This window comes from Misgurnus anguillicaudatus, chromosome 14 (assembly GCF_027580225.2).
Source record: "Misgurnus anguillicaudatus chromosome 14, ASM2758022v2, whole genome shotgun sequence".
In the NCBI taxonomy this organism is placed as follows: Eukaryota; Metazoa; Chordata; class Actinopteri; order Cypriniformes; family Cobitidae; genus Misgurnus; species Misgurnus anguillicaudatus.
In genome coordinates, this window is record NC_073350.2 from 14,272,665 (window position 1) to 14,296,755 (window position 24,091).

Below are 24,091 nucleotides of genomic sequence, written 5' to 3' on the forward strand. Positions count from 1 at the left end.
AAACTCCATCTAAAACAAGTCTGCTAAACCAGCTAAAGCCAGCCAACCATCTTGGGCTGGTTTTAGCTGGTCTTTTCAGCAGGGTTACTATGTCTAAGATCTGCCTAGATCAATTTTATGAGTCTGTACGCTTTTTGTATTGACTGTTGAAAATGTGTCACTCATATTTCATTTCAATTAACATTTCTTTTAAAATGGTGTTTTCTACCAATGTCTGTAAGTATAAACTAGGCCTATTTGTGAGAATATCACAAATGCTATTTGTTGGAACAGGGCATACAAAATCTGCCTCAAACCACTTCTTTTGACTAAATATGAAAAGCATGCAAAATACAAAAGGACACAAAGAATTCATTAAAATCCATTTAATTAAATAAAAAAGTTTATTTATTGAAAATACAAATCATTTTAACAAGCATAATTATGCCAGTATAGCAACATTTTATGTTATATTCCCTGCATAAATAATGAATGCATGGTCTAGGTAAAAAAAAAGTGAAGATATTGATTCAATATCCTTGAGACTTTTCACACAGAAAAGGTCAAAATAAATGCCAGAAGCATTCAGGAGAAGAAGGATGATATCTTCTTTTGAGTCTTTCCCGAAGATAACTGAGAAGCTGCAAAATAATCAAACAATAATACAGTACTATCCCAATGAAAAAATTAAGGTATTTAAATAAATAGAACTACCTTGAATCGGTTGACTCGATAGTCCCATATCTGAATCCTGGTTTGTGCTAGAGTCGTTTCCGGTCAAAGATTTTAACAACTCATCAAACTGCGTCCTGTGCTGTGGTCGAATGATGACAGTCAACTCTAAACCAAACCCAAATCAAAGGTTCAGTCTCTTATTTAAAAAAATAAATCATATATGAATCAAACAGAAATACACTAACTTGTTAGTAGTTTGATATCTTGATCTCTCTCAGTCAATAAACTCACAACGGTTGACACCATCTGTTCATAATTGCTTGTCTTTTTGTAAGCCTCCAAGGCTATAAACATTTGACGGGTTTTCTCTACACCAATGGTCTGTCTTATGTCTGACAGCAGGGACGAACAGGACTGACCATCTTTTATAGATGTTTGTGTCTTCTGGTCTTCATTTCCTACATTCACAAGAGAATTTCACAAGAAACAGCTAAAAACCAAAATGTCTTCATCTGAATGAATAACACAGAATGATGATAAAAAAAACTGGACATTTTGTAAGAAAATGGGAGATGCAGCTGTATATGACTAGACAATACTCCAAAAATGTGTAAAATATTTAATACTCAAGAATTTTGAAAACTACTTTTCAATATACCTCCAGTTTTACTTGCCCCTCCATTCAGTTCAATGGTTCCCAGGTGAGAACCACCTTGGTTTAGCTGTTGACTTGAATCCAGCTGCTTGCAAGCTGCATTTACATTTGTCGTTTCAACTTTAACTAAACACAGACAACATAGTTACTCATCATTCTCTTGACATAGCCGGGTATGTTTCAAATAACTTACACAGTATATACTAGTGAGCTGTCTTACCCGTGTTGTTTCTGAGAGCCTCTCTCTCCTCTCTAGAGAGCGAGTGCTCTGGTTTATAGCCACAACCTTCACCGGTTAACTCGCGACAACGCTCATCAAACTCTTTCTTATGGTGTGGTCGTATGAACTGGTACAGACCTTAAAAAAATTACTGGTCAGTTAAAATCAGAGCAAAGATAGAATTGATTTACTGAATTAAAGGTGATCATTTCTTATATCTCCTAGTGTTAATCCAGTCATGATTTTAGCAATATATACTGTAGGTAAGGGACATGACATTTTAGGCAATGACTGTACTGTGGCCTTACACAATCTTAAATTATTTTAAAGTTATTGAATCATTTAAATCTTTTATTATGGTGTTCTTCTGACCTCTGAAACTGAACTGAATAGTCAGCAAAGCTAATTCAAATGGTAAAAAGCTTTTTAAAAGTGTATGAATGACTTACTGATAGTGTGGAAACGGATTGTTAAGGAAATATAAATGGGCAAGTTGATTACACCAGTGGTTCTAAAACTTTTTCAGCCTGCGGACCCCCTTGCATCCCTTCGTGCCCCCCCCAAAGAAAATTTTGGCATAAAACAATATCAAACTTAAAGGGGACATTTCACAATAATTTTTCAAGATGTCAAATAAATCTTTAGTGTCCCCAGAGAACGTATGTGAATTTTAGCTTTAAATACCATATAGCTAATTTATTATATTATGTTGAAATTGCCACTTTGTAGGTGTGTGCAAAAATGTGCCGTTTTTAGGTGTGTCATTTAAAATGCAAATGAGTTGATCTCTGCACTAAATGGCAGTGACGTGGTTGAATAGTGCCAATTAAGGGGCTGTATTATCCCCTTCTGACATCACAAGGGGAGCCAAATATTAATGACTTATTTATTTTTACATGCTTGCAGAGAATTGTTTACAAAAAAGTTACTGGGGGGGAGGTGTTTTTTTTTTCATTTTCTAGGTTGATACTGTGGACCCAATTATAGCACTTAAACATGGAAAAAGTCAGATTCTCATGATATGTTTCCTTTAAAATTTGAATTAAACAAAACCTATATTATAAAATGTAGTGCTAGTGGTTAGTAGCCTTATTTTTCTGAGGTTTCATTTCATAGAATTTATGATAAATTAATGGATTTTATAAAATGACATAAAACTGGGGCCCACTTGCCACATTTTTGGCCCCCAGCTTGAAAACCACTATGTTATAGATGTAGACCGAACAGCACAATATGTTACATAAATTATATGATATGTTAAGGTTTCATACCTCTAAACAGACTGTGTGTGTTGGGGTCTTGTATAAGGGGTTCAGCCACATTAGTCAAAAGGACAGTTAGGTCATCTGTTGCTTTGTACGTCTGTAGTGCCTCCATGATAATCTTGAAGTTCTCATGACTCAAGCATCTTTTCAGCTCCAACATGAAGTCCTTGCCAGTCTTTGCAGTACAGGGAACCACTGTTCTCTGAAGTACAGTCAACACAAACAATACTGGTAATATGATACAAAGTAATACATTTTGTTACCCAAGTTGTTCAATCTGAGATGTTTTTAACGGTTCACTAGGGCTGGGTAAAAAATATATCAATTTTACAATTGTAATCTATTTTCAATTTATATTAAAACAATATTAATTCGTGAAATCCCCTGAATCGATTCTTAATGTGGATTGTTTAGGGAGGGGTCGTAAGGAATGCCCAATGACACAGGCCAATGCTACATCGTCACGTGTTTATGCGTCATCATTTGCACGTGTTTTATGCCTTGCCAAAAAAATATTTAAGTGAAGAAGACACAAAACACATTTTAACAAGAATATGCACATCAAAAGCGCACGCCCGGAAAGCCACATCTCAAGGCTACAGACAGTATTCAAATACTGGTATGTTTTCTTGTGCTTGAACTGACATATTTACACAACATGATTTCAAAATGCAGCGATTATCCTCGTAAATGTAATATTTTGTGTGAATATGAATGCACGTGTAACAGAATATTGAATCTGTGCATTACATGTAGGTATTAAAGGAAAACACTACTGTTTACCAATATTTGACTATGTTCTTCCCTCAACTTAGACAATCTTTTTTCAATGCGTGCACTTAATATTTGTACAGCGCGTTGTTAATGTGTAAGCATTTAGCCTAGCCCCATTCATTCCTTAGGATCCAAACAGGGATGAATTTAGAAGCCACCACACACTTCCATGTTTTCCCTATTTATAGACTGTTACATGAGTAGTTACACGACTAAGTATGGTGGCACAAAACAAGCGTGACGATTTTTATTTATATTGTATGGCAGAAGAGGACTTAGTCTGCAGCACTTCGACCTCGGGCGCAGCAATTTTGACGGAAGTTTGAGCGAGAGTGGGAGTAGTCTGGAGTGAGGATGTTACTGCGCGCCAAGGTCAAAGCGCTACAAACTAAGTGCTCCTCCGCCATACAATATGGGTGATTCTCACGAAACCATTGAAACACCACGGCACTAATGATTTTAGCTTTAAAATGTGTAATATAGTAACATTAAAAAGCATCAGAATTAACACAATACTGTGTTCTACCTTGCACAATGTGTGATTTCAACATAAGAATTTATAATTGGAAATTTTATCGCATTTTCTGCTGAAATTCTCATTACCGCAATGTGTCCGGCTGTGTTTGAACATGCGTTATGTTGTAATTTAATCAAATGAACACAAAAATATTAAAGCTCCAGTGTGTACTTTTTTTAGTTAATTCTTAGCAAAAACCCATGTTTTCTTCCAAAAGTATGTGCTCATTCATGTGTAATTACTTCCACCCCACTAATCAAAGTATTCTCGTAAGTGTAGAATCTGCTATTTAAAATACATACCGCCGTAGCGCTCTCTGGCTGAATCCATGTTGTGCCTCCATCTTTGAAATACATTCGCCGACGAGGGACATTCCTGAAATTCAAGCTCCGCCTTTCGCGCTTTCAGAGCACACTCAAGCTGGCCGCGAGCTGAAGCCTACGGAGGTTGCATGTGTAGGCGGTATACGTCATCAAGACAGTCTTAATTCAGAATATTAACAATTATAAAGCTGACATTTATTCTTAGTTAATTGTAAATTGATGTAATATGCTTATGACTTGCGAATGTAATGCTCAGTTAATTTAAATAAACCAGGCTTGATGACGTATGCAGCCCGGATATGCGACCTGCGTTAGACTGAATCCTTCGGCCGCACACCGTGATAAACCTGCGATCTAATGCTTTGAAAGCCTGTTGAAGAACTATTCTCGAGGACATTAAAACAAGTCGCCAAGGAAGCGAAACAGGGATTTTAAACGACAACGCGACAGGAAAAACATCAAGACCAAAGTCAATATTGGAGTTAGTTTTCCAAGATGGGGCTCATTGGACTCAAGTTACTTTCTATCTTCACCACAGGTAATTCAGCATATTCGTTTACATCTATACAGTTTATGTTGTAAACTTGAAGTTTTATAGTTCCTTGGCTAACTATAGCATGGGTATGCGTAACACTTGTTAGTGTAAACATGCATGTGGTTTAATGTCTTGGAACAGCCACACGCCGTCTCTCCGCCCATTTATGTAATCTGAGGTACTGAGATAAATGTTTTTCATCTTTTCTGACCTCTAACACAAACACACGGTGTACAGCGCTATTTTTAGCCTTTCATTGATAAAAGCGTCTGATCTGCGCGTCTTTCGTTTCATTTTACAAGCGTGTGAAAGTTGAGCGATCTTATTTCACCAATATCAGAGAAAGCTCTTACATATACACGGACATGTAACGTTTACTTAAAACATAAGCATTGGACTCTGACATTAGTTTGGCGTCCATTTAAACCTGTCATTACTCCAGCTCATGAGTAAATGACAGGAGAGGAACTGGTCCACAGACCATCTCCTCAGTAATCTGAAGAGAAGCGGTCGAAAATGGACAAAAAGAGACGGATTTAAACACCAAGTGTAAACGTAATGTCTCTCTCTCGTCCACTGGTGATCTGATCGATGAAAACAGCCCCGGTGATATTTTTCCTCGCGTGGATGAAAAAGGAGTGTCTAAGCTACGTTTATGATTGCTTTTTGTAACTTATGTGATTTTAAGCGGACATATCATGACAATCAAACTTTTTACATGTTTAACATAAATCTGTGTGCTTTGACGGATCAAAGGCAAAGGACAATGCAAATTGTTCATTTTTTTTCATTGCTTTTGCTTTAGCTACTGGAAGCCATGTTAACCTTGGCATGACAGGGCCACCGTACTAGTTAAAACGCGTTCCGAATGGGGGGGCTAGAAACTAATAATCAGTTGGTTGTCATATAGAGCTTTACCGCTAGATGGGAGTAGATCCTACACAGTGGTGCTTTAAGAAAAAAAATAAATGGATGTTTTGCTAGACTACTTTAGATGACAGAAAAAATATTTACTGAATATTCATGTATAATAATAATGAAGAAAAATTAGGAAAATGTTGTGTCCATGCCTGATGTTCTCATCCTCCGCAACACTTTTTCAGAACAGTTTAAGCACACATACAGAATTTTAATAAAGTTTGATTCCGAGTGACCAAGCACATGGACCAGTTACTTCAAGATGGCTACCAGGTAAGATCATTTTTTACAGTTAATTTGAAATATTGTCTTGTCAGAATGCTTACACGACATTTTGATTATCATTACCGCAACAGATGCTTATTAAATGTTAATTTAATTAATAGAAGCATAATACTTTGATTTTAAATGCATGTGCAGAATCTCCAAATTATGTTCTTTCAGGTTTGTCATGTCATTTTGAAAATATGTCAGTGTTGATGTTTTCTGACTGTTGCGGTAATGAGATTTTTTAGGACTAATTTTTTAAATTATGTTACAAAAAGTGTTAAATGATAAGTAAAAGTCTCCAAATCAATGTTCCCATCCACTCCAGACTTTGTTTTTCAATGTCTGGTGGGAAAAAAAGTAAATTTAAGCAATTTTTACATTTTCATGCTTGACATTTTTAAAACCAAGTTTTCGTGAGAATCACCCATATAGTTCTCATTTTTTATCTGTTAAAAAAATCGTCACGTTTCATTTTGTGCCACCATACTTACTCGTGTAACTACTCATGTAACAGTCTTTAAATAAGGAAAACATGGAAGTGTTTGGTGGCTTCTAAATTCATCCCTGTTTGGATCCAAAGGAATGAATGGGGCTAGGCTAAATGCTAACACATTCACAAAGTGCTGTACAAAGATTAAGTGCACGCATTGAAAAAATATAGCTATGTATTAATTTGTCTAAGTTGAGGTAAGAACATAGTAAAATATTGAAAAACTGTGTTTTTTTTCTTTAAAGTGATAACACACCCAATAAATTCCAAGTCTGCAAAACAAACATTTTAATGAAATATTGATAACTATTCGACATTGGACTGAATCGGAACCATATAAAATAAAGAATCAATATATATATGGTCACAATACCCAGCCCTACAGTTAACTTTACAAAATGCCACTGAACAGCATACAAAAAGAAGTATCTCTCACCCGCTCTTGAACTACTTTAATTTTCCGTTTCCCACCCCTCGATTCATCATCTAGACGTTTGTCATGCTGAAGAGAGAGCGTAGATAACCGACTCGCCTGCAGTTGGAGAAAATAAAATTAGTGAGATTTGATCATATAGTAACAACTCTGAATATGAGTAAAAGTGTGGCAATGAACTAATCAGATGAAAATATAAAGATTAGAGAAGCAGATGAAAAGGAGATCAAAGGTTTTACTCTGAAAACTGATCATGACTTTAAGGCTATTCTTTCAAACAAATTATATTTATATTCTGGGTAATAGACTTTATTTTTGAGATGCCAATACAATTGACTTCTTAACCTTGTAGTAAACACAGCAGTTATTAAAAGGGGACATTTCACAATAATTTTTTAAGATGTAAAATAAATATTTTGGTGTCCCCAGAGTACATATGTGAAGCTCATAATACCATATAGATAATTTATTATAGCATGTTAAAATAGCCACTTTGTAGGTGCGAGCAAAAATGTTTTTTTCATGGTATGTCCCATTTAAGATAAAACAGTTCACCCAAAAAAATAAAACAAGATAGATCTTAGTCAGAATGTCTGAGGTTCTGTCTTCCATAAAAAGAAAGTAAATTGTGATTTAAGCTGACAAGCTCCAATAAGGACAAAAAATGATACAGGCTACTGTTTGTGGTGCTTTTTTGTCCTTGTAGGAATAAATCATCAGGTGTTTCATTGTACAATTTCATTAAATGGAAAATAAATATTCTGGACTTTTATTCTTTAAAAGGACAAACTCTTGTCTTACCCTTTCTTCCCCAACCATGCCATCTTCTGTCTCTTCATTGTTGCCGGTGTCATCCAGGGCGTCCAGCAGGCTGACTGGTTTCCTCTTACTTGTCATCTCCATCTCATACTGAATGCAAAGTTTGGCTGCTCCATCACGTCCAGAATGCTCTTCTGACTCGGAAAAATTATGAGAATTTTAGGAGACTTGCATCTTACTACAAATAGTAAAAATCAATGCATTTATGAAAATACCCAAATTGGAGTGCTGTGGCCAGTACACAAGACAAAAAGTTTTTTCAAAATTAAATTTCACATTTAGTTACAAGACACGATTGCCTTTAAACATCATCTATGTTAATGCTTAATTGATCTGTCTGGGCTTTTTATATAAATCACAGTCTCGAATGAGATTAAATGCTAAATAACTGCTTAATTACTTAACTACTATATTGATTACCATTTCAATAAGAAAATGGACCAGATCCAAGCTGAAGATCCATAAAGGTCACTTATCCAAGCCCTTTAAAGGACAACTATGGTCCGATTCACGATATTACATTTTCTGTGGTGTGTAAGTGTGTATTATTACATGTTAACGATATGCAAAAGGTACAAAACCCCAAAGTAAACGATGAACGAGTTATCGTCTTTAACGTAAATCTAGAAAAATAGAGGTGAGCTCACCCATTCTTCTCCTCTTTAGACTGGGGACGTGCGAGTCTAGAGCTTTGGCCTTTTGTGAGGGGTCACTAAGCCAGCCATTCATAGTAGGACGGCTTAAACCTGCAGCCGATGAGCTCACGTCTGTCGAACCCTGACTTTGGCATCCCTCCGCTCTTTCTTTTTTCACAGGCACTGGTCTCTGATACATAAATCAACCAATAACAGGTTGGCCCCAATAACGCTTAAGCTGCAAATACAGGATAGCACGAAAACCAGAAACAACAAACAGACTTACGGTTTTCTGTGCGGTCCGAAAGAAATGAGCCGCATCGCGGACCATGGTACCGAAGCTGTCGTAAATCCTAACGTACGGCCTCACCCATGAAGGAAGCTGATTGCGTGCTTCGCTGCCCTTAAACCTGGATTGCAAAACACAGAACCATTAATATTCAACAGCATTATCCTCAGGCAAAAGCAGACTATGTTCAAGTCAAAGCTAGTATAACCTGTAGTCACAGAGAAAGATGGCACCATAGTCTTCTCTGTGGCGAATCACTCTGCCAATGGCTTGATTGACAGCTCGGGATGCTTGCTGTCTGTACCACTCCTGCCCAGAGAGATACTGAACAACCAAACATAACATAACTACTCGTTTCATAATGCAAATTCAACAAAATGCAAAAGTCTTAAGCCACCACCAGGGTTCTGGCTAGAGGGGATAAAGCTACAGTCAAATCTGTAGGTGTTGGGTTTAGGGTTAGGATTAAAATGAAAAACAGCGGTTCTGGCTAGGTAGGATACAGCTACTGCCAGAATCCTGTGAAATGTTGGGATTAGGTATGGGGGTCGGATTAGGATGATGTTATGCATATCTGCATTGCACTAAAAACCATTGGCAAGGAACATGAAGATCAAGTACCTTCACTCCCCCAACTTTATTTCTGCACATCTCGTCCAGATACTGCATTTTAAGTACCACTTTTGGATCCATTCTGGGAGGGAAAGGAAGTCCGGTGATCACGACCCCTCGACCGTACGTGTCAGCAAAATCCAGCCCTTCGCTTGCCTGATGGAACAAAAACGTTGATGCTGATATTTGTTGAAAACAATAACTGTATGTTTTTTAAGTGAAAGATTAATAGTCTAACCTTTCCTCTACACACAGCAAAGAAGCTTCCTCCATTGGATTTCGGATCATTCACCTTGTCATAGTAACCATCAATAATCTACAGAGCAGTGTGATCGAGTTATTATTTTATAACATCTGTACAATCTCATCCTTAGTTTTTTTAGCTAGCAGCAGCGGTTACCTCTGTGAAAGTGCCTTTACCCCTGGGTTCTATAAACATGGGCTTCATATTCTCAATGCGATCTGCATGTCCATTAGCCTAAAGAGGAAAGAATAAAGAGGAGAGTGAATACGGTAAGTACTTAAAAACCAAAGTAAATGTAAGCACGCAATATACCGTTTAATTCTTCGATCATGCTTGTATAACATGGATAACCAGGATTTCCATAATGAAATTAAAAGGTAAACACACCAAGTACTGGAATATACATATTAATATTTAAATTTATTTTAAGTAAATTAGTATACCATTAATATAACTTACAATCAAAAATAGTGCATCTGAATGTGTATATCAAATTCAACCAATAGTGAGGCTTAACGACAAAGAAAGGGTGACGTGGGAGCCAGGAAGTATATCGCTATCTGAAATATTGCCAAAGACTGCGTTACAGGGACGCAGGAAGTATGGCAAGAGAGACGCAGCACCTCCCTTTTCAGGGAACAACAGTTACATACGTAACCAAAGACATTTTCATGTGTCAAACACAACTATGCAAAAAACATTTTGGTATGAATCAACATTCGCATACAGAAGATATACGCATTTACAGCGAACAGTTAAGCACGTGTACTTAAAAAAATCTAGAATTTTTATGATATTATCCTACACTACACAGAGAATAATATGGATTTTTTTCCAGAAAACCTCTTGCATAAAATAGATTCAAGCACTTTTAATGACCTCTATCCATGTATGTATATTTTCAAAAACTTCCCATGGCCTTAAATGTTTCCCCCAGATTCACAAACTTTCAAGGACCCGTGGGAACCCTGTATATGAATGGAAAATTAAAAACAGTAAAACTTAATAGTTTTAGTAAACATTGAGAAAATCTTTTCATTTAAGGCAGTCATTTTGTTTACATCACAATACATGATATCAAATGCTCTATTAACGCTATGGCAAGGTAAACATGGTAAATGTCAATTAGTAGATTGTAAAATTATGTGTAACAGAAGAAGAGTTATATATGCACACAGTGGTATGCATTTCTGACACCTGCATGCCATTAAAAACATAAAGAACATTAAGGTGGGGAGGGGGTCAACAGCGTTTCATGCATTTTGACTTATTAACACAGTTATAGGGTTGTTTCCTCATGCTAAACGTAGGCAAAGTGTCAAAAAAGCAGTTGGACGTGTTACAGAGTATTTCTATGCCGAATGCACTTTGCCAGAGTTCAAATGAGTTTTGGAAAGATTTTTTCGAACATGGGTACATCTTGCATACTTCACGCAACAGCTTTGTTTTATACCAAGACTTATGCTGCGTTTACACCAGTGGTTCCCAATTTCAGCCCTCGGGCCCTCCCTCCCAGAACTTTTTAGATGTCTCCTTATATGAAACACCTGATTACACTCATCAGGCTCCTTAATTAACACACTAACGAGCTGATAAACTGAATCAGGTGTTTTTATATATGGAGACATCTAAAATGTTCTGGGAGGGGGGGCCCAAGGACTGGAATCCACTGGTTTACACCAACCGCGGAAGAGGCGTTCAGCGCGGCGCAGAAGACACGTTTCCGCCTCATTCAAGAATTGAGCATTGTGCGCGAATGGTGCTTTTTGTGCATTTTGCGGTCCACGTGAATTTGCGGCTGACGCAAGAGATGAAAATTTTTAACTTTGGCGGAATTTCACACCGCGTTAACCAATCAGGAGCCTGCTTGCTGCTGTGGTGGCAGCCCCACCCGGAGTCACTCACTCAACCAACGCTTGATATTGTCCGTAAGCAGTCATCCCGGAGCTATACAACACAAGTTCTTATTTCTACAGAGGAGACAGGAATAAAAAGGACCTCGCTTGGAAGAGTGTCAGTGAGGACATTGGGCAACCTGGTAAGTTGTAATACACACTTCACTTTTGAGTCACGTGACGTTTATCGACCCGCGTCGTTTATTTACCCCCTATAGTAAGGTGACCAAATACAAACTGGTAACTCTCTCGATAAATTCACAATCAACATCAGTCATCTTCCAAACAGACAACCGCATAGCACTTGCCCCTCCCACAAGAAGCGGATTTTGCCTCTGACGCGCGTCAAATGCTTATGCTGCGTTTACTTTACACCAACCGCGGTAGAGGCGTGAAGCGCGAGTGATTTCAATGTTAAGTCATAAGTCAATGTGAAGACACGTTGAGTGTCAGGAGGCCCCGCAGCGCGGAAGACGCGTTTCCGCTTCTTTCGCGCATGATGCTCACGAGAAAGGCGCGAATTGAGCGTTGTGCACAGTACACGCGAATGGTGCTTTTTGTGCATTTTGCGGTTCACGCGAATTTGCGGCTGATGCCACAGTTGAAAAATTTGAACTTTGGCGGAATTTTGCGCCACGTTAACCAATCAGGAGCCTGCTTGCTGCTGTGGTGGCAGCCCCGCCCGGAGTCACTCATTCAACGGAGCTATACGACACAAGTTCTTATTTCTCTAGAGACAGGAATAAAAAGGACCTCGCTTGGAAGAGTGTCAGTGAGGACATTGGGCAACCTGGTACCTTGTAATACACACTTCACTTTTGAATCACGTGACGTTTATCGACCTGCGTCGTTTATTTTTCCCCTATAAGGTTACCAAATACAAACTGGTAACTCTCTCGATAAATGCACAATCAACATCAGTCATCCTGCAAACAGACAACCGCATAGCACCTGCCCCGCCCACAAGAAACGGAGTTTGCTTCTGACTCGCGTCAAATGCTTGCTTTTTCCGTGCGTCTACACGCGCAAATGCATTCAAATTGTTCAAGCGGCAAACCACGCGCAGTAGACGCGATTTTGACAACTGAAACGCGGTTGGTGTAAACTCAGCATGAAAGAAGAAGTGTGTTTTTGGATGTAAGGAGAAGAAAGCCAGCATTATGGAAACATGGATATAGTTTGTTTATCTGGGGTAGCAGCAGAGTTTTACGTGCGTGTTTGTTTAATGCTGGATTTCATTGAAAAGTCCCAACCGGGTCATGAGTTGCATGCGGTAAGACAGACTTCTGTGTTATGTTGGAAATCGGCACATACGTGCAAATAATCTAAATGGCACAAACATGTAGTGAATCATAAATTATCTAATGTTGTGTAAAGTTGTTGCTTGGCTCATGACTCGCTCCTCCCCCAGCTCGTGACTCCTCCTCCCGAATGTTTTCATGCGTTATCGGAAAGAATCACTAGAGCTGATCTGCCTTTTATATATCTGCTTAAACTAAAGACTCTTCTGAGCTATGAAGGTTGTAATACTGCTCTATAGGTACTCCAGATTAACATCAGGTATGCAGAAATAGTGTGTATTATTTAACATCTTCTGTTCAGCCCTTTCAATATGAACCAGAGGGTAACATAAATTATAAACAACACATATGAAAGATGATCAAAATAAAGGCAATCTGAGAGGTAAAAAGGTGGGAATAAAACAGTCTTGCATGAAAAACTCTAGTAAATAGTAGTGAAGTGTAATTATATTTGCATTCTACTACTAAAATCCATTGATAGAAACACATTAAAAAATATTAAGTATTAAAGCATACAAGCTTCATAGTCGAGGTACTCTTTAGGACAAACACACTCACCCTCCAGAACTCCAGAGTTTTGTCCATGACCGGATAAGATGGGAAGAACACCAGCAGTCCGTGAGGAACCACCCGAGTCAGATTGACTGAAACCAATTAATGATCAACCATTATACTAATAACCAGCTTATATCACTGAGTAGAAATAGGAAAAACTACTGTACTGTATCTCTGCATAACATGCTGTACATCTCACCAAGAGTGTTTCCCATAGACGACATGTTTTCAGGAACAAACCTGTAAAAACAAAGAGTCATGTTGATATAACACATCTGAACTATTTAGTATTATATTTAATATATTTAGATATATTTAATTATCAGAGCTTAACAGATCACTTTTGGTTTGTAATGAGATGACAATAATATATTTGGGTGCACTGTTTCTTTAAGAGAGGCTTGTCTATCAACGATAAAAACCTGGTAAATATCAGAGTGACTTAAGCGTGTTTGATTAACCCCCACCTTCTCTCAAAAGCTGTGCTCAACTTCACTCCGTCTGGGCCTTTATCAATGATGCTGACGAAGATCTGATCGCGCTGGATGACGTGAGGATTCTCCAGGGACACGGGAAAGGGTCTGAGGAACACAAAACCAAAAGAAAAGTGAGCAGAGACTTAGCATCCAACCTTTCCCTTTACATGACAAACCCCAGAGAGGAGAGCAATACAAACATTTGCATTTCACAGGTGAATGATGAAAGCGGCGAGAGAGTTCCACTGGTCAGAATGATGCAGCGTACTTCCTGTCTGAGTAAATCCTGCATGCTGAAGCCCGGAGAGAAACACCAGTAACTCAGAACATTCCCTATAAAATATACATACATCGTTTTAATCTTTTATAGCGTTGGCATGCAAGTCGAACATGTGAGAGACACCAAGCAGCACAACCTCGAGTGAGTTATTGCGTTTGTACAATAGCATTATTGCAACATTGGGAAGAAATAATAAATGACTTTTTCAATTGCTTTAGCCTTCCATTATAGCAAACATTTAAACGTTATGTGTGAATTCAATTGTGTTAGTATCTGGTCTTATGACAATTATTCACAATATACTGTATTTAAACAACAAATGAGAAGTTTAGATGCAAAATCCTCCAAGTGCCTCTAACGTGTTTTCTTGCAAATTCGTATTTTTTTTATCAGACTCTTATGTTGAGGTTCAGGATTTTAACTTGAAAAAGGTTATTAGTCAGTAATAAAAATGCCTTATATTATTGTCTTTCGCTGCAAAATCTTCTAAGTGCATGCAAGCTTTTCACTGAATCACTAAAGATGCAACTAAAAACATTGCAAATAATAAAAGTCAGAATGTAAAAATAGAAACTGAACCACACAGTAGGGGGCGCTGTGATGCATGTAACTGCAACATTTGGGTTGTATTCAGGTCCAAGTACACACAAGGGACCCAAGTTTAAATTATCCAATTCATTTGTGCACTTTGAGGACTTTGCTAAAAAATCATTGTGGCGTTTCTGGGATTAAGTGGATTTGAAGTGAAAGTATTTGATGAACATATAATAAGTGCTAAGAGCATCTGGTTTATATCGTTTATAGCGGCTTTTACATTGGAGCTCTTCATGAACTTGAGGAACTTTCATGAAGAGTGGCAGGCATTCATTAAATGTGCAGTGTGTAACTTTTAGGAGGATCTCTTGACAGAAATGCAATATAATATACATAACTATAACATCTGTGGTGTATAAAAACCTTTTATAATGAACCGTTATGTTTTTATTACCTTAGACTGAGACGTTTTTATACACATACACTGAGGGTCCCCTTACATGGAAGTCACCATTCTGTGCAGCCATGTTTCTACAGAAGCCCTTAACAGTCAAACTTTTTTTACTAAGTTTTCTCCGACTATGACATGTTTGTCCTTTGGCGGCTACCGTAGCTTCTCTGTGTTTTTCAAAAGCAAAGAGTGAGCCATGGACTGAGACGTTGGTTGCAATTCGCAACCTCACCACTAGATGACCGCTAGAATTTACACACTGCACCTTTAAAATCTACTGTAAAATCATGAACATATTCATGGTTTGCAAAGATACAAAAATTGAGGCCCTAACATCATGCAGATTTAAGCATTTTTTTGGGATGCATCCCACACACCAGTTAAATGTGAAAATATAAACAAATGTAAATAATCATATTTAAATATTTAGAAATATAGATTTTTGTAATTGGACTGTCCATGCACATTTCAAAATGTACATTACTTTTCAAATGAGATGTTTTCTAAGATGCATGGTAACCCTGTGGTTCAGTAAAAAGATCAAAAGAAACTGTGCTACACATTATATGTCCTTCAATCACTCTCTCTACCTTGTTTCTTGGAGGAAGATGAAGCCCATACATCAGTATTTTGTTTCTTCTTGAAGCTGCTGGTGTCTGGATGAATGTGGACCTTGCAATGAGACTCAGGCCACAGAAATAGAAGGAAAATTTAAGAGAAGGATCCCATTCTTGATTTTGGAGTGTATTTAGGATAAAATACATCATTTCCACATATTTTACACTATGTGCAGCACCTTTCTTCCCAGTCCGTCTCAAACACTCTAATAAAGACCCCCCCACCTTCTGAAACACTAATCTGATTGGTCATGCTGGCCAGGTCTGTTGTCACTGGTAAAACATTTCACTGTTTCAGAAATGTCCAACTCCGTCCAATAAATGTGACATTCACCCGGTAACAGGTGCATCAGGTTTGCCTTATCAGTTCAATTCAGAGTAAGATAATAAAAATGTAGACAAACAGGCAGATTGGCCCAAATCACCTTTGCGGGGTGGGGGGTGAGCACAAAACGTATTCTTGTCGCTTCATTATATGAAGATTGAACCATGGCAAGTTATTTTAACAATGTCTTTACTACCTTGCTGTCAATTAGAGGGTCAGAAAGCTCTCAGATTTGAACAAAAATATCTTAATTTGTGTTCGGAAGAATGAGGGTCAGTAATTAATGACAAAATGTACTTCCTGAGTGAACTATCCCTTTAAATAATATTGAAAATGTGATAAAAGCATAATATGATAATTTTAAAGAAATCAACATGCATCTGCAAACATACAAGCAGTATCTTCTGTTAACTTGTGGAAAAGACGTAGAGCAAACCTTAAACTCCTTCATGGTTTTTCCTGTCGGTGGTTTTTCGCTGCCCTCTGCAGGTTCTGCTGCAAACACCAACTGACTCCATCAGGATAAACAGAAGAGCACAATAAAAATCCAATAAGACAGAAAAATGGGCAACTGATCTCTTTTAATGAGCTCTGTACTGCTGACCTGGATTATATCTGTAATCTTCTGGAGTCCGCTGGTATTCAGGAAGACACCAGGCTCTTCAAACATCAACACACATGAATCAACTTTTGCACTAAGCAGCAAAAAAATTTCATAAGATTCTTAAAATACTCACTTCCTGCTAAATATCCTGAAATCTGCTCCATGGCCTCCACTACAGCTGTCTTAGTCTTATAGTTCACATGAGCCATTTGAAACAGCTCATAAATAAAGCTTTTAAAGAGAAAGAGACATAAACCCTATTCACACAGACCTCTGGTCCCAGAAAATACCCGTAAAATTGCCAGACAAGCATCTGTGTGAACAAAAACTCGTTCCGTTAATCTTCTGGGATCGTTGCCGGAAAGAGGACCTAGTAAGATACGCGGGTAACCCTCTGTGTGAACAAGAATGCCGTAAAGGGCGTGTCGAAGTGAGGACGCGCGCGTCATCATCACAACACAAGTTATGGTTCAGCTCCTTACAACGACAGATAACATGCATATAAACATTCACTACTAGAAATGTTGCAAACTAGATTGAAGCAGTTATCAGGAAATGATATATGAGACGCATAAACAATGACGCACGTGCTGTAGTGAGGACGCGCGTGTCATGGCAACATGAAGTTGGTTCAACTCTTTAAAATGAGGGATTTACAACATTCACTACGAGAAATGTCAGCAAACTGGACTAAAGCAGATATCAGGTAAGTTAGCTCATTACTTACTGCGTTGAAACGGAGATCATTCAGCAGCATAAAAGAATATCGCGTCACGTGCTCATTTGAGCTATAATAAACGAAAATACCCGCATGTCATTCCAACGAGATATATCGTTCAGCTCCTCAAAATGCGGGTTTCTGGAGAGAGAAATAATATATAATATGCAAACTTCAGACGCTGCGTAGAAGAGAGGGCGGGACTTTCAACATGTCACGTGTCTTTCCGGGACCATCAGATGCCGTGTAATCTTGGCAGTGTGAACAAACAAAAACTCTAACTATCCTGGAAAAATCCAGGATGCATTTTACGTGTATTTTACGGAATTTCTGTGTGAAAAGGGCTATAATAAGCATTAGAAGTATATCAAGGCGACTGACACAAGTTCTATAAGTAAAATAAATTAGCGAAGGCCCGCTCCCGAATTAAATTCGAGTCAGGGCGAAGGCCCGCTCCCGAATTAAATTCGAGTCAGGGCGAAGGCCCGCTCCCGAATTAAATTCGAGTCAGGGCGAAGGCCCGCTCCCGAATTAAATTCGAGTCAGGGCGAAGGCCCGCTCCCGAATTAAATTCGAGTCAGGGCGAAGGCCCGCTCCCGAGTCAGGGCGAAGGCCCGCTCCCGAGTCAGGACGAAGGCCCGCTCCCGAGTCAGGACGAAGGCCCGCTCCCGAGTCAGGACGAAGGCCCGCTCCCGAGTCAGGACGAAGGCCCGCTCCCGAGTCAGGACGAAGGCCCGCTCCCGAGTCAGGACGAAGGCCCGCTCCCGAGTCAGGACGAAGGCCCGCTCCCGAGTCAGGACGAAGGCCCGCTCCCGAGTCAGGACGAAGGCCCGCTCCCGAGTCAGGACGAAGGCCCGCTCCCGAGTCAGGACGAAGGCCCGCTCCCGAGTCAGGACGAAGGCCCGCTCCCGAGTCAGGACGAAGGCCCGCTCCCGAGTCAGGACGAAGGCCGCTCCCGAGTCAGGACGAAGGCCTGCTCCCGAGTCAAGACGAATGCCCCCTCCCGAGTCAGGACGAAGGCCCGCTCCCGAGTCAGGACACAAGTTTAGTTACACTTAAAACACAGGATGACACAGGTTAAGTAATGAATTAGAATACAGATTCAGTGATAAACTACTCACCTGCCAGGTTTGGTTACTCCTTGATTATTTGCTGGCATCTCAAAGCCATTAATGGATGATTCCAGATCCATCAAAACTTCTAAAATATTATTTAGGTATATTTTTTCAATTATTTTAAGTCTTTACCAAAGTTGTCATTAGCAACACTTTACATTTACAATTATAAAGTATATGCTGACATTTTTTAAAAATTTGCTATAGACCACAAGATGTAAACAACACAGGTCCAGAAACACTTCCTGTTTCAGTTTTTTAAAACTAGATAAATGTTGGGATAAAATACAACCAACAGATCATATAGAACTGAATAACAAACAACATCTTAAAGATGATGATATATGTGAAAAAAACAGTCACAAAGTGAAACAGGAAGTGTTTCTGGCCCAGTGTTGTTTACATCTTTTAAAATGGTTTATATATCCACTGCTGTTAGCGTTAGAAAAAAATACAACTTACGTTTTACTTTTGCAATCGAATTAATGTCCAGTTTCAATCCTAAAAAAAAGAAATTAGGATGTAATTTATTATTTTTGACCATTAGACTATAGACAATGCATTACACTATAGATAATGTATTAAATAGAAAACAGAACCAATCTTGGCCAAATCTAAATTTTGACACTGGTATTGCTGTGAATAATGACCATGAATATAAAATGACCAAATTTACGGCAAGCTTACCTGAGTTATGTGACTCCACATTGAAATCCTCAGCTAAATCTGCTTTGCTGATTTCTGATGCCTCTTCACGCAGGAGCCGGTCCACAGCATCAATGGCAGATATCATATCATATGGGGTGAGGTCAAATGACGTGGACTCTTCACACATTTTCTCCTGAAAGTGCAGACAAATGATAGACAAAACTCCCAAATCATTTTGGAGACAGAAAATGGCAACAGGGCTACATAACGTTAAGACACTTACGACATTATGAGCCTCGTCAAAAATAACCACAGCTCCTTTCAGCTCAATGTTGTGTGCTCTTCGACTCTGTAAATCAAACGAATTCACAGCCAAGCATCACATTTTAGCACACAGTTTATTCAAAATAATACACAGAAGAAAACGTAACTCCTATTTTACAGAAAGACATCATTTCTAATGTATTAAACATTTGTATGCACAACACGTCTCACCTTTGGGTCAAGCAGGTAGTTGTAGGGCATGAAGATGACATCGGCATGTTGTTTGATTGATCGGGAGAGGTAGTACGGACAAACTCTACAAACAAACATGAATCAAATGTCCTGAATCAATGTCACACTATACAAACACTCAAGACAGAAGATGTTCAATGAAAACATGTCAGACACAAATAAATGAAACCAAACCTTTGCTTTTTGCCTGTTTTTACTAGATCCTCCACATCCAGAATAGAATTCATGATATCCTTGTCAGTGCTTTTCTCTAAAGTTTAAAACAAGTCAACATTAATACTTCACACATTAAGAATTAATACCACATAATTTGAAAATGATGTAATGTCAACCATGTTTATTTCATACCGTCAACATTGTTGTAAAAGTGACAGGTGCGAGTTGACACTTTAGCTCTGCACATGTGGACCTTCAGATAAAACAAAGTTTTCAGTAATGCATGCTGAGATCCAGATGTACGGCCATATTTTATTATTTAAAGAGCTCAGATGCAAAACCCTCTGACATGTTTTCTTGTATATTACTTTTTTAATTAAATTTATGTTTAGGTATAGTAATTTCAATTAATTAGCAATGAAAAGATTATTAATCAGTAACTGAAATGCCTAATGGTCACAAATGTCACTTTAGTCATTTTATTGGCATTTAACTAATTTGACTGGCTTTTGTTTCAAACCACTCAAAAATCCAGTCAATATTAGAGATGGGACGATTACCGGTTTCACAATTAACCACGGTAAAATGTCCTGACGGTTAGTATTATCATTTCAAATTTAATTATCATTTTAACCGTTTTTTATTACCGTGATTTTGAAAACTCGCTGTAAATCCTGTCCAGACAGAATCAGTTTGACGCAGGCGCGCACATGCAACAGTTTTTTGCACCGGATAAAAACTCATTCAATTCTTCTTCCGTGCACTTTGAGGACTTGGCTAAAAGATTGTCATGGTGTTTAACGGATTTTACCAACAAACCAGTATTTCTGAATTGCCTGAGGCCGGGATTAGGAGGATTTGAGGCAAAAGTATTTGATGAATGTATAATATGTGCCAATTTCAGTCAATTTAAATATATAATTTTGATGGAGGTGGTGTGTAGTAGCTTTTGCTTCTGAGCTCTTCATTTTCTTTCTCAATACCTAAATTAATTTCTTATATATTCAATTTTCTAAATGAACATTGTTAATAAACAGATCTGATAGGATTCTGAGTTAGGATGTTTTTATAATACATACAGCCCTAGGTTCATTGGTGTTTATACCTTAATGTGGTTGCTCTCATGTTTCATAACCTCCGGGTTTATGCAAAGTTGTTCTCTAGATCCTAAAACACAAATCTTTGGCCTGTAATAAAAATAAATGCAGTCTGTTTTTTAATGAAATCTGCATAACAGAAATTTTTTTAAAGGAATACTCCACTTTCTTAAAAACAACCCGATAATTTACTCCCCAACTTTAGCCCCATGTCATCCAAAATGTTGTCTTTCTTTGTTTAGTCGAGAAGAAATTATGTTTTTTAAGGAAAACATTCCAATATTTTTCTCAATTTAATAGACTTTATTGGACAACAGTTTACAGTTTCAGTGCAGTTTAAAATTGCAGTTTCAACGCAGCTTCAAAGGGCTCTAAACGATCCCAAATGAGGCATAAGGGTCTTATCTAGCAAAGTGATAGTCATTTTTCGACAAAAAAATACAAAATATGCCCTTTTAAAACACAACTTCTCGTCTTGCACCAGCCGTGTGACGAGCCAGCGTGACCTTACATAATGCGTAAGCACGTCAACAGGTGTGAAACGCACATTTGCAGACCATTTTAAACAATAAACTGACACAAGAAATTAGGGATGCACCGATATGGAAATTTTGGCCGATACCGATAACCAATAACTCTTTAAATTTGGGGCCGATAACCGATATCTATAGGCCGATAAATATTCATATTATTTTCACAATGAAAAACTCCCAGACCGCGGACATCTTGTCTTTGGGCTAGACTAGCATACTCTTCTTAAGCCCGCAACACGTGTCATCTTCATGCTATGTCACAGAAAGCACCAATTAAAACTCCACATGGCCAGCAATGAGCAAGTGAAGTGGTTCAACAAACCAAAATAATCCATCATTTATCGGCTTTCATTTATCGGCCTAATTTTGCTATCAGACCGATAACCGATAATATTAAAAATAAGCAGTTATCGGCCGATAACGATATGTCGGCCGATATATCGTGCATCCCTACAAGAAATTAATTAATATCATTCCACATACAACAACATTATAAGTTTCTCCACACTTGTAAACACTGGGGCGGTACTTTTACATACGTCATGCGTGACCTTTCGGCATGCTCACGCATTACGTAAGGTTGCGTTAGCGCATCACACGGCTGGTGCAAGACAAAAATTCGTGAGACCCTTATGCCTTGTTTGCGATCGTTCAGAGCCCTTTGAAGCTGCATTGAAACGGTGAGCTGTTAAAGTCAAATAAAGTCTATTCAATTGAGAAAAATCTTGGAATGTTTTCTTCAAAAACTTACTTTCTTCTTGACTGAACAAAGAACATCAACATTTCGGATGACATGGGAATGATTATCAGGATTTTTTTAAGAAAGTAGAGCAATCCTTTAACTGAAGTTTCTTTTAAGATGTATCTTATGTTGACTCAAGAGATCTGACCTGTACGATGTGTTCTTCAGTTCAGCTATAACCTGTGTTAGCTGGGAATGAGTCCTGGATGCATATATGATCTTGGGGACATCCGTGTAATAAGCTAAACCAAAGGAAACACATTAAGTTTCCAACCTCCAAGCTTCTGTCATTATCTATAGTGTCAATAATCACAAATAAATATTAACAAAGGGTATGGACAATACTTGGTGTGTCTCCATCAGTGCTTGATGTTCCCCATGATGACATTGGTCTGTCTGGGAACATTTCAGCTCCTCCCATTCTCTCTGTAATCTTGCGGGCAGAGATGGTGTCTTTGAAGTTGTCTTTCCATCCGAGGGTCGCACACAGTAGACAGAGTGTTTTACCTGTACCCGTAGGACTTTCAAGAACTCCATTCACTTTCTAAAACAAAAACATAAATCATATCTAAATTAACAGTACATTGTGACCTTTACAAGAATCATTTATTTTAATGCATGACATGACTCTCCATATTATGACACATACATAAATACACCTAAAACAAAACGTGACTGAACTTTAAAAAATGTAAACATTTGTTATATCTCATAACTCTATTATCAGATACATAATCTACAATAACATAAAGCTTTAAGTTATACGTTTTTGAAGTAACGTAAGGTTAACGTTAGTTGGCATATCAAATTAAAGACATCAAGGTGCAGCATTTTACACAATAAAGTTTTGTTCTTACTTTTTGCAGGCATTCGATGACTTTACTCATGTAGTCCACCTGGCATGGATACGGAGTGAAAGGAAAGTTCACATTGACATCTTTGATTTTAAGAAGAGGCATTTTCGCCCAAACACTAACGTTACAGCACTGCAAGAGCACGTCAACCTGTTCAGTACAGCTATGCTTACGGGCCTTCAGCGATATTTTACAAACAAACAGTTCATAGCGATCGATTCTGATCCACAAAACGATATAACATGTACCAAAACTACATTCATACAATCTGACAATCGCGGTGGCGCGCCAGAAGTTTTTCTGTCCTTCTGTTGCAGCTGATTGTGAGTCTCGAGATGTTCATAGCGCGATGTTGCCCCCTATAGGCCACTTTGGAGAAATGCAAGCGAATAAGTGAATATTGCACACCAATTCGTACATAAAAACTTATATTGTATTGTAGGTATTTCTATTTACTTAAAAAACATAAATCATGTATTAGAAGCATTGTATTATATCTTAACATTTTTAATGTCTTAATGTTTACAAGTTGCAAAAAGGTAATAACCTATAGTTAATTTAGCAAAGTTTTAGAAACGAAACAAGAAAAAATTACACAGAGAAAAATGCCTAATATCACGTTTAATATCATGTTTATGCATTTCCGTTTACTGGACTAAAGCATATAATCTAAGTGCATGTGAAATTACATTTCCACCATCAAAGCTGGTAATAAGGGTTGCATTGTTACAGTTCCTCAAGCACTGTGAAAAATTACAAAAACATAAAAAAATCCAAGAAGTTCTACATTAATAGACAGATGGGTTTCTATCGCTGCTCTCCAAACTCCAAAAACATACATTAATCTAACTATGAAACAGAAATAGTTTTAATTGATGCTCAACAAATGTACTGTATTATATCATAGATATCTATGGTATTATATTATATTAAAACACAAGACAAAGTTTCATTCTGTGAAAAAGACGTTATCCTTTATTTGGAACGTGAAATGTATTTGTTTGTTCAAAAAAACACATAA

General features: G+C 38.0%; 1 protein-coding gene across 1 annotated transcript; it reads right to left on the reverse strand.

Moving 5' to 3' along the window:
- Window positions 1–364: 364 nt before the first annotated feature.
- Window positions 365–23,413, reverse strand: rtel1 (regulator of telomere elongation helicase 1). Its single transcript, XM_055183842.2, has 33 exons — window positions 23,074–23,413; window positions 22,562–22,760; window positions 22,365–22,458; window positions 20,950–21,031; window positions 20,037–20,097; window positions 19,863–19,938; window positions 19,668–19,752; window positions 19,456–19,521; window positions 19,212–19,365; window positions 18,987–19,025; window positions 18,531–18,609; window positions 16,825–16,922; window positions 16,692–16,747; window positions 16,524–16,595; window positions 15,736–15,817; window positions 14,081–14,213; window positions 13,872–13,985; window positions 13,604–13,644; window positions 13,408–13,493; window positions 9,810–9,887; window positions 9,648–9,725; window positions 9,419–9,565; window positions 9,006–9,121; window positions 8,795–8,918; window positions 8,521–8,698; window positions 7,856–8,007; window positions 7,058–7,153; window positions 2,801–2,996; window positions 1,530–1,667; window positions 1,313–1,435; window positions 900–1,112; window positions 694–819; window positions 365–620 (listed from the first exon to the last, which is right to left on the reverse strand). The coding sequence occupies exons 1-33, from the start codon at window positions 23,173–23,175 to the stop codon at window positions 565–567; spliced, it is 3,540 nt and encodes a 1,179-aa protein (XP_055039817.2). The 5' UTR covers window positions 23,176–23,413; the 3' UTR covers window positions 365–564.
- Between the last annotated feature and the right edge of the window lie 678 nt (window positions 23,414–24,091).

Excerpts from the sequence above, each read along its gene's own strand:
- rtel1 (XM_055183842.2), bottom strand. The coding sequence starts at position 23,175 with ATGCCTCTTCTTAAAATCAAAGATGTCAATGTGAACTTTCCTTTCACT. Across the intron at positions 9,566-9,647 it reads TTGCTGTGTGTAGAGGAAAG|GCAAGCGAAGGGCTGGATTT; the intron begins GTTAGACTATTA and ends TTGTTCCATCAG. Across the intron at positions 2,997-7,057 it reads TTAAAGTAGTTCAAGAGCGG|AGAACAGTGGTTCCCTGTAC; the intron begins GTGAGAGATACT and ends ACTGTACTTCAG.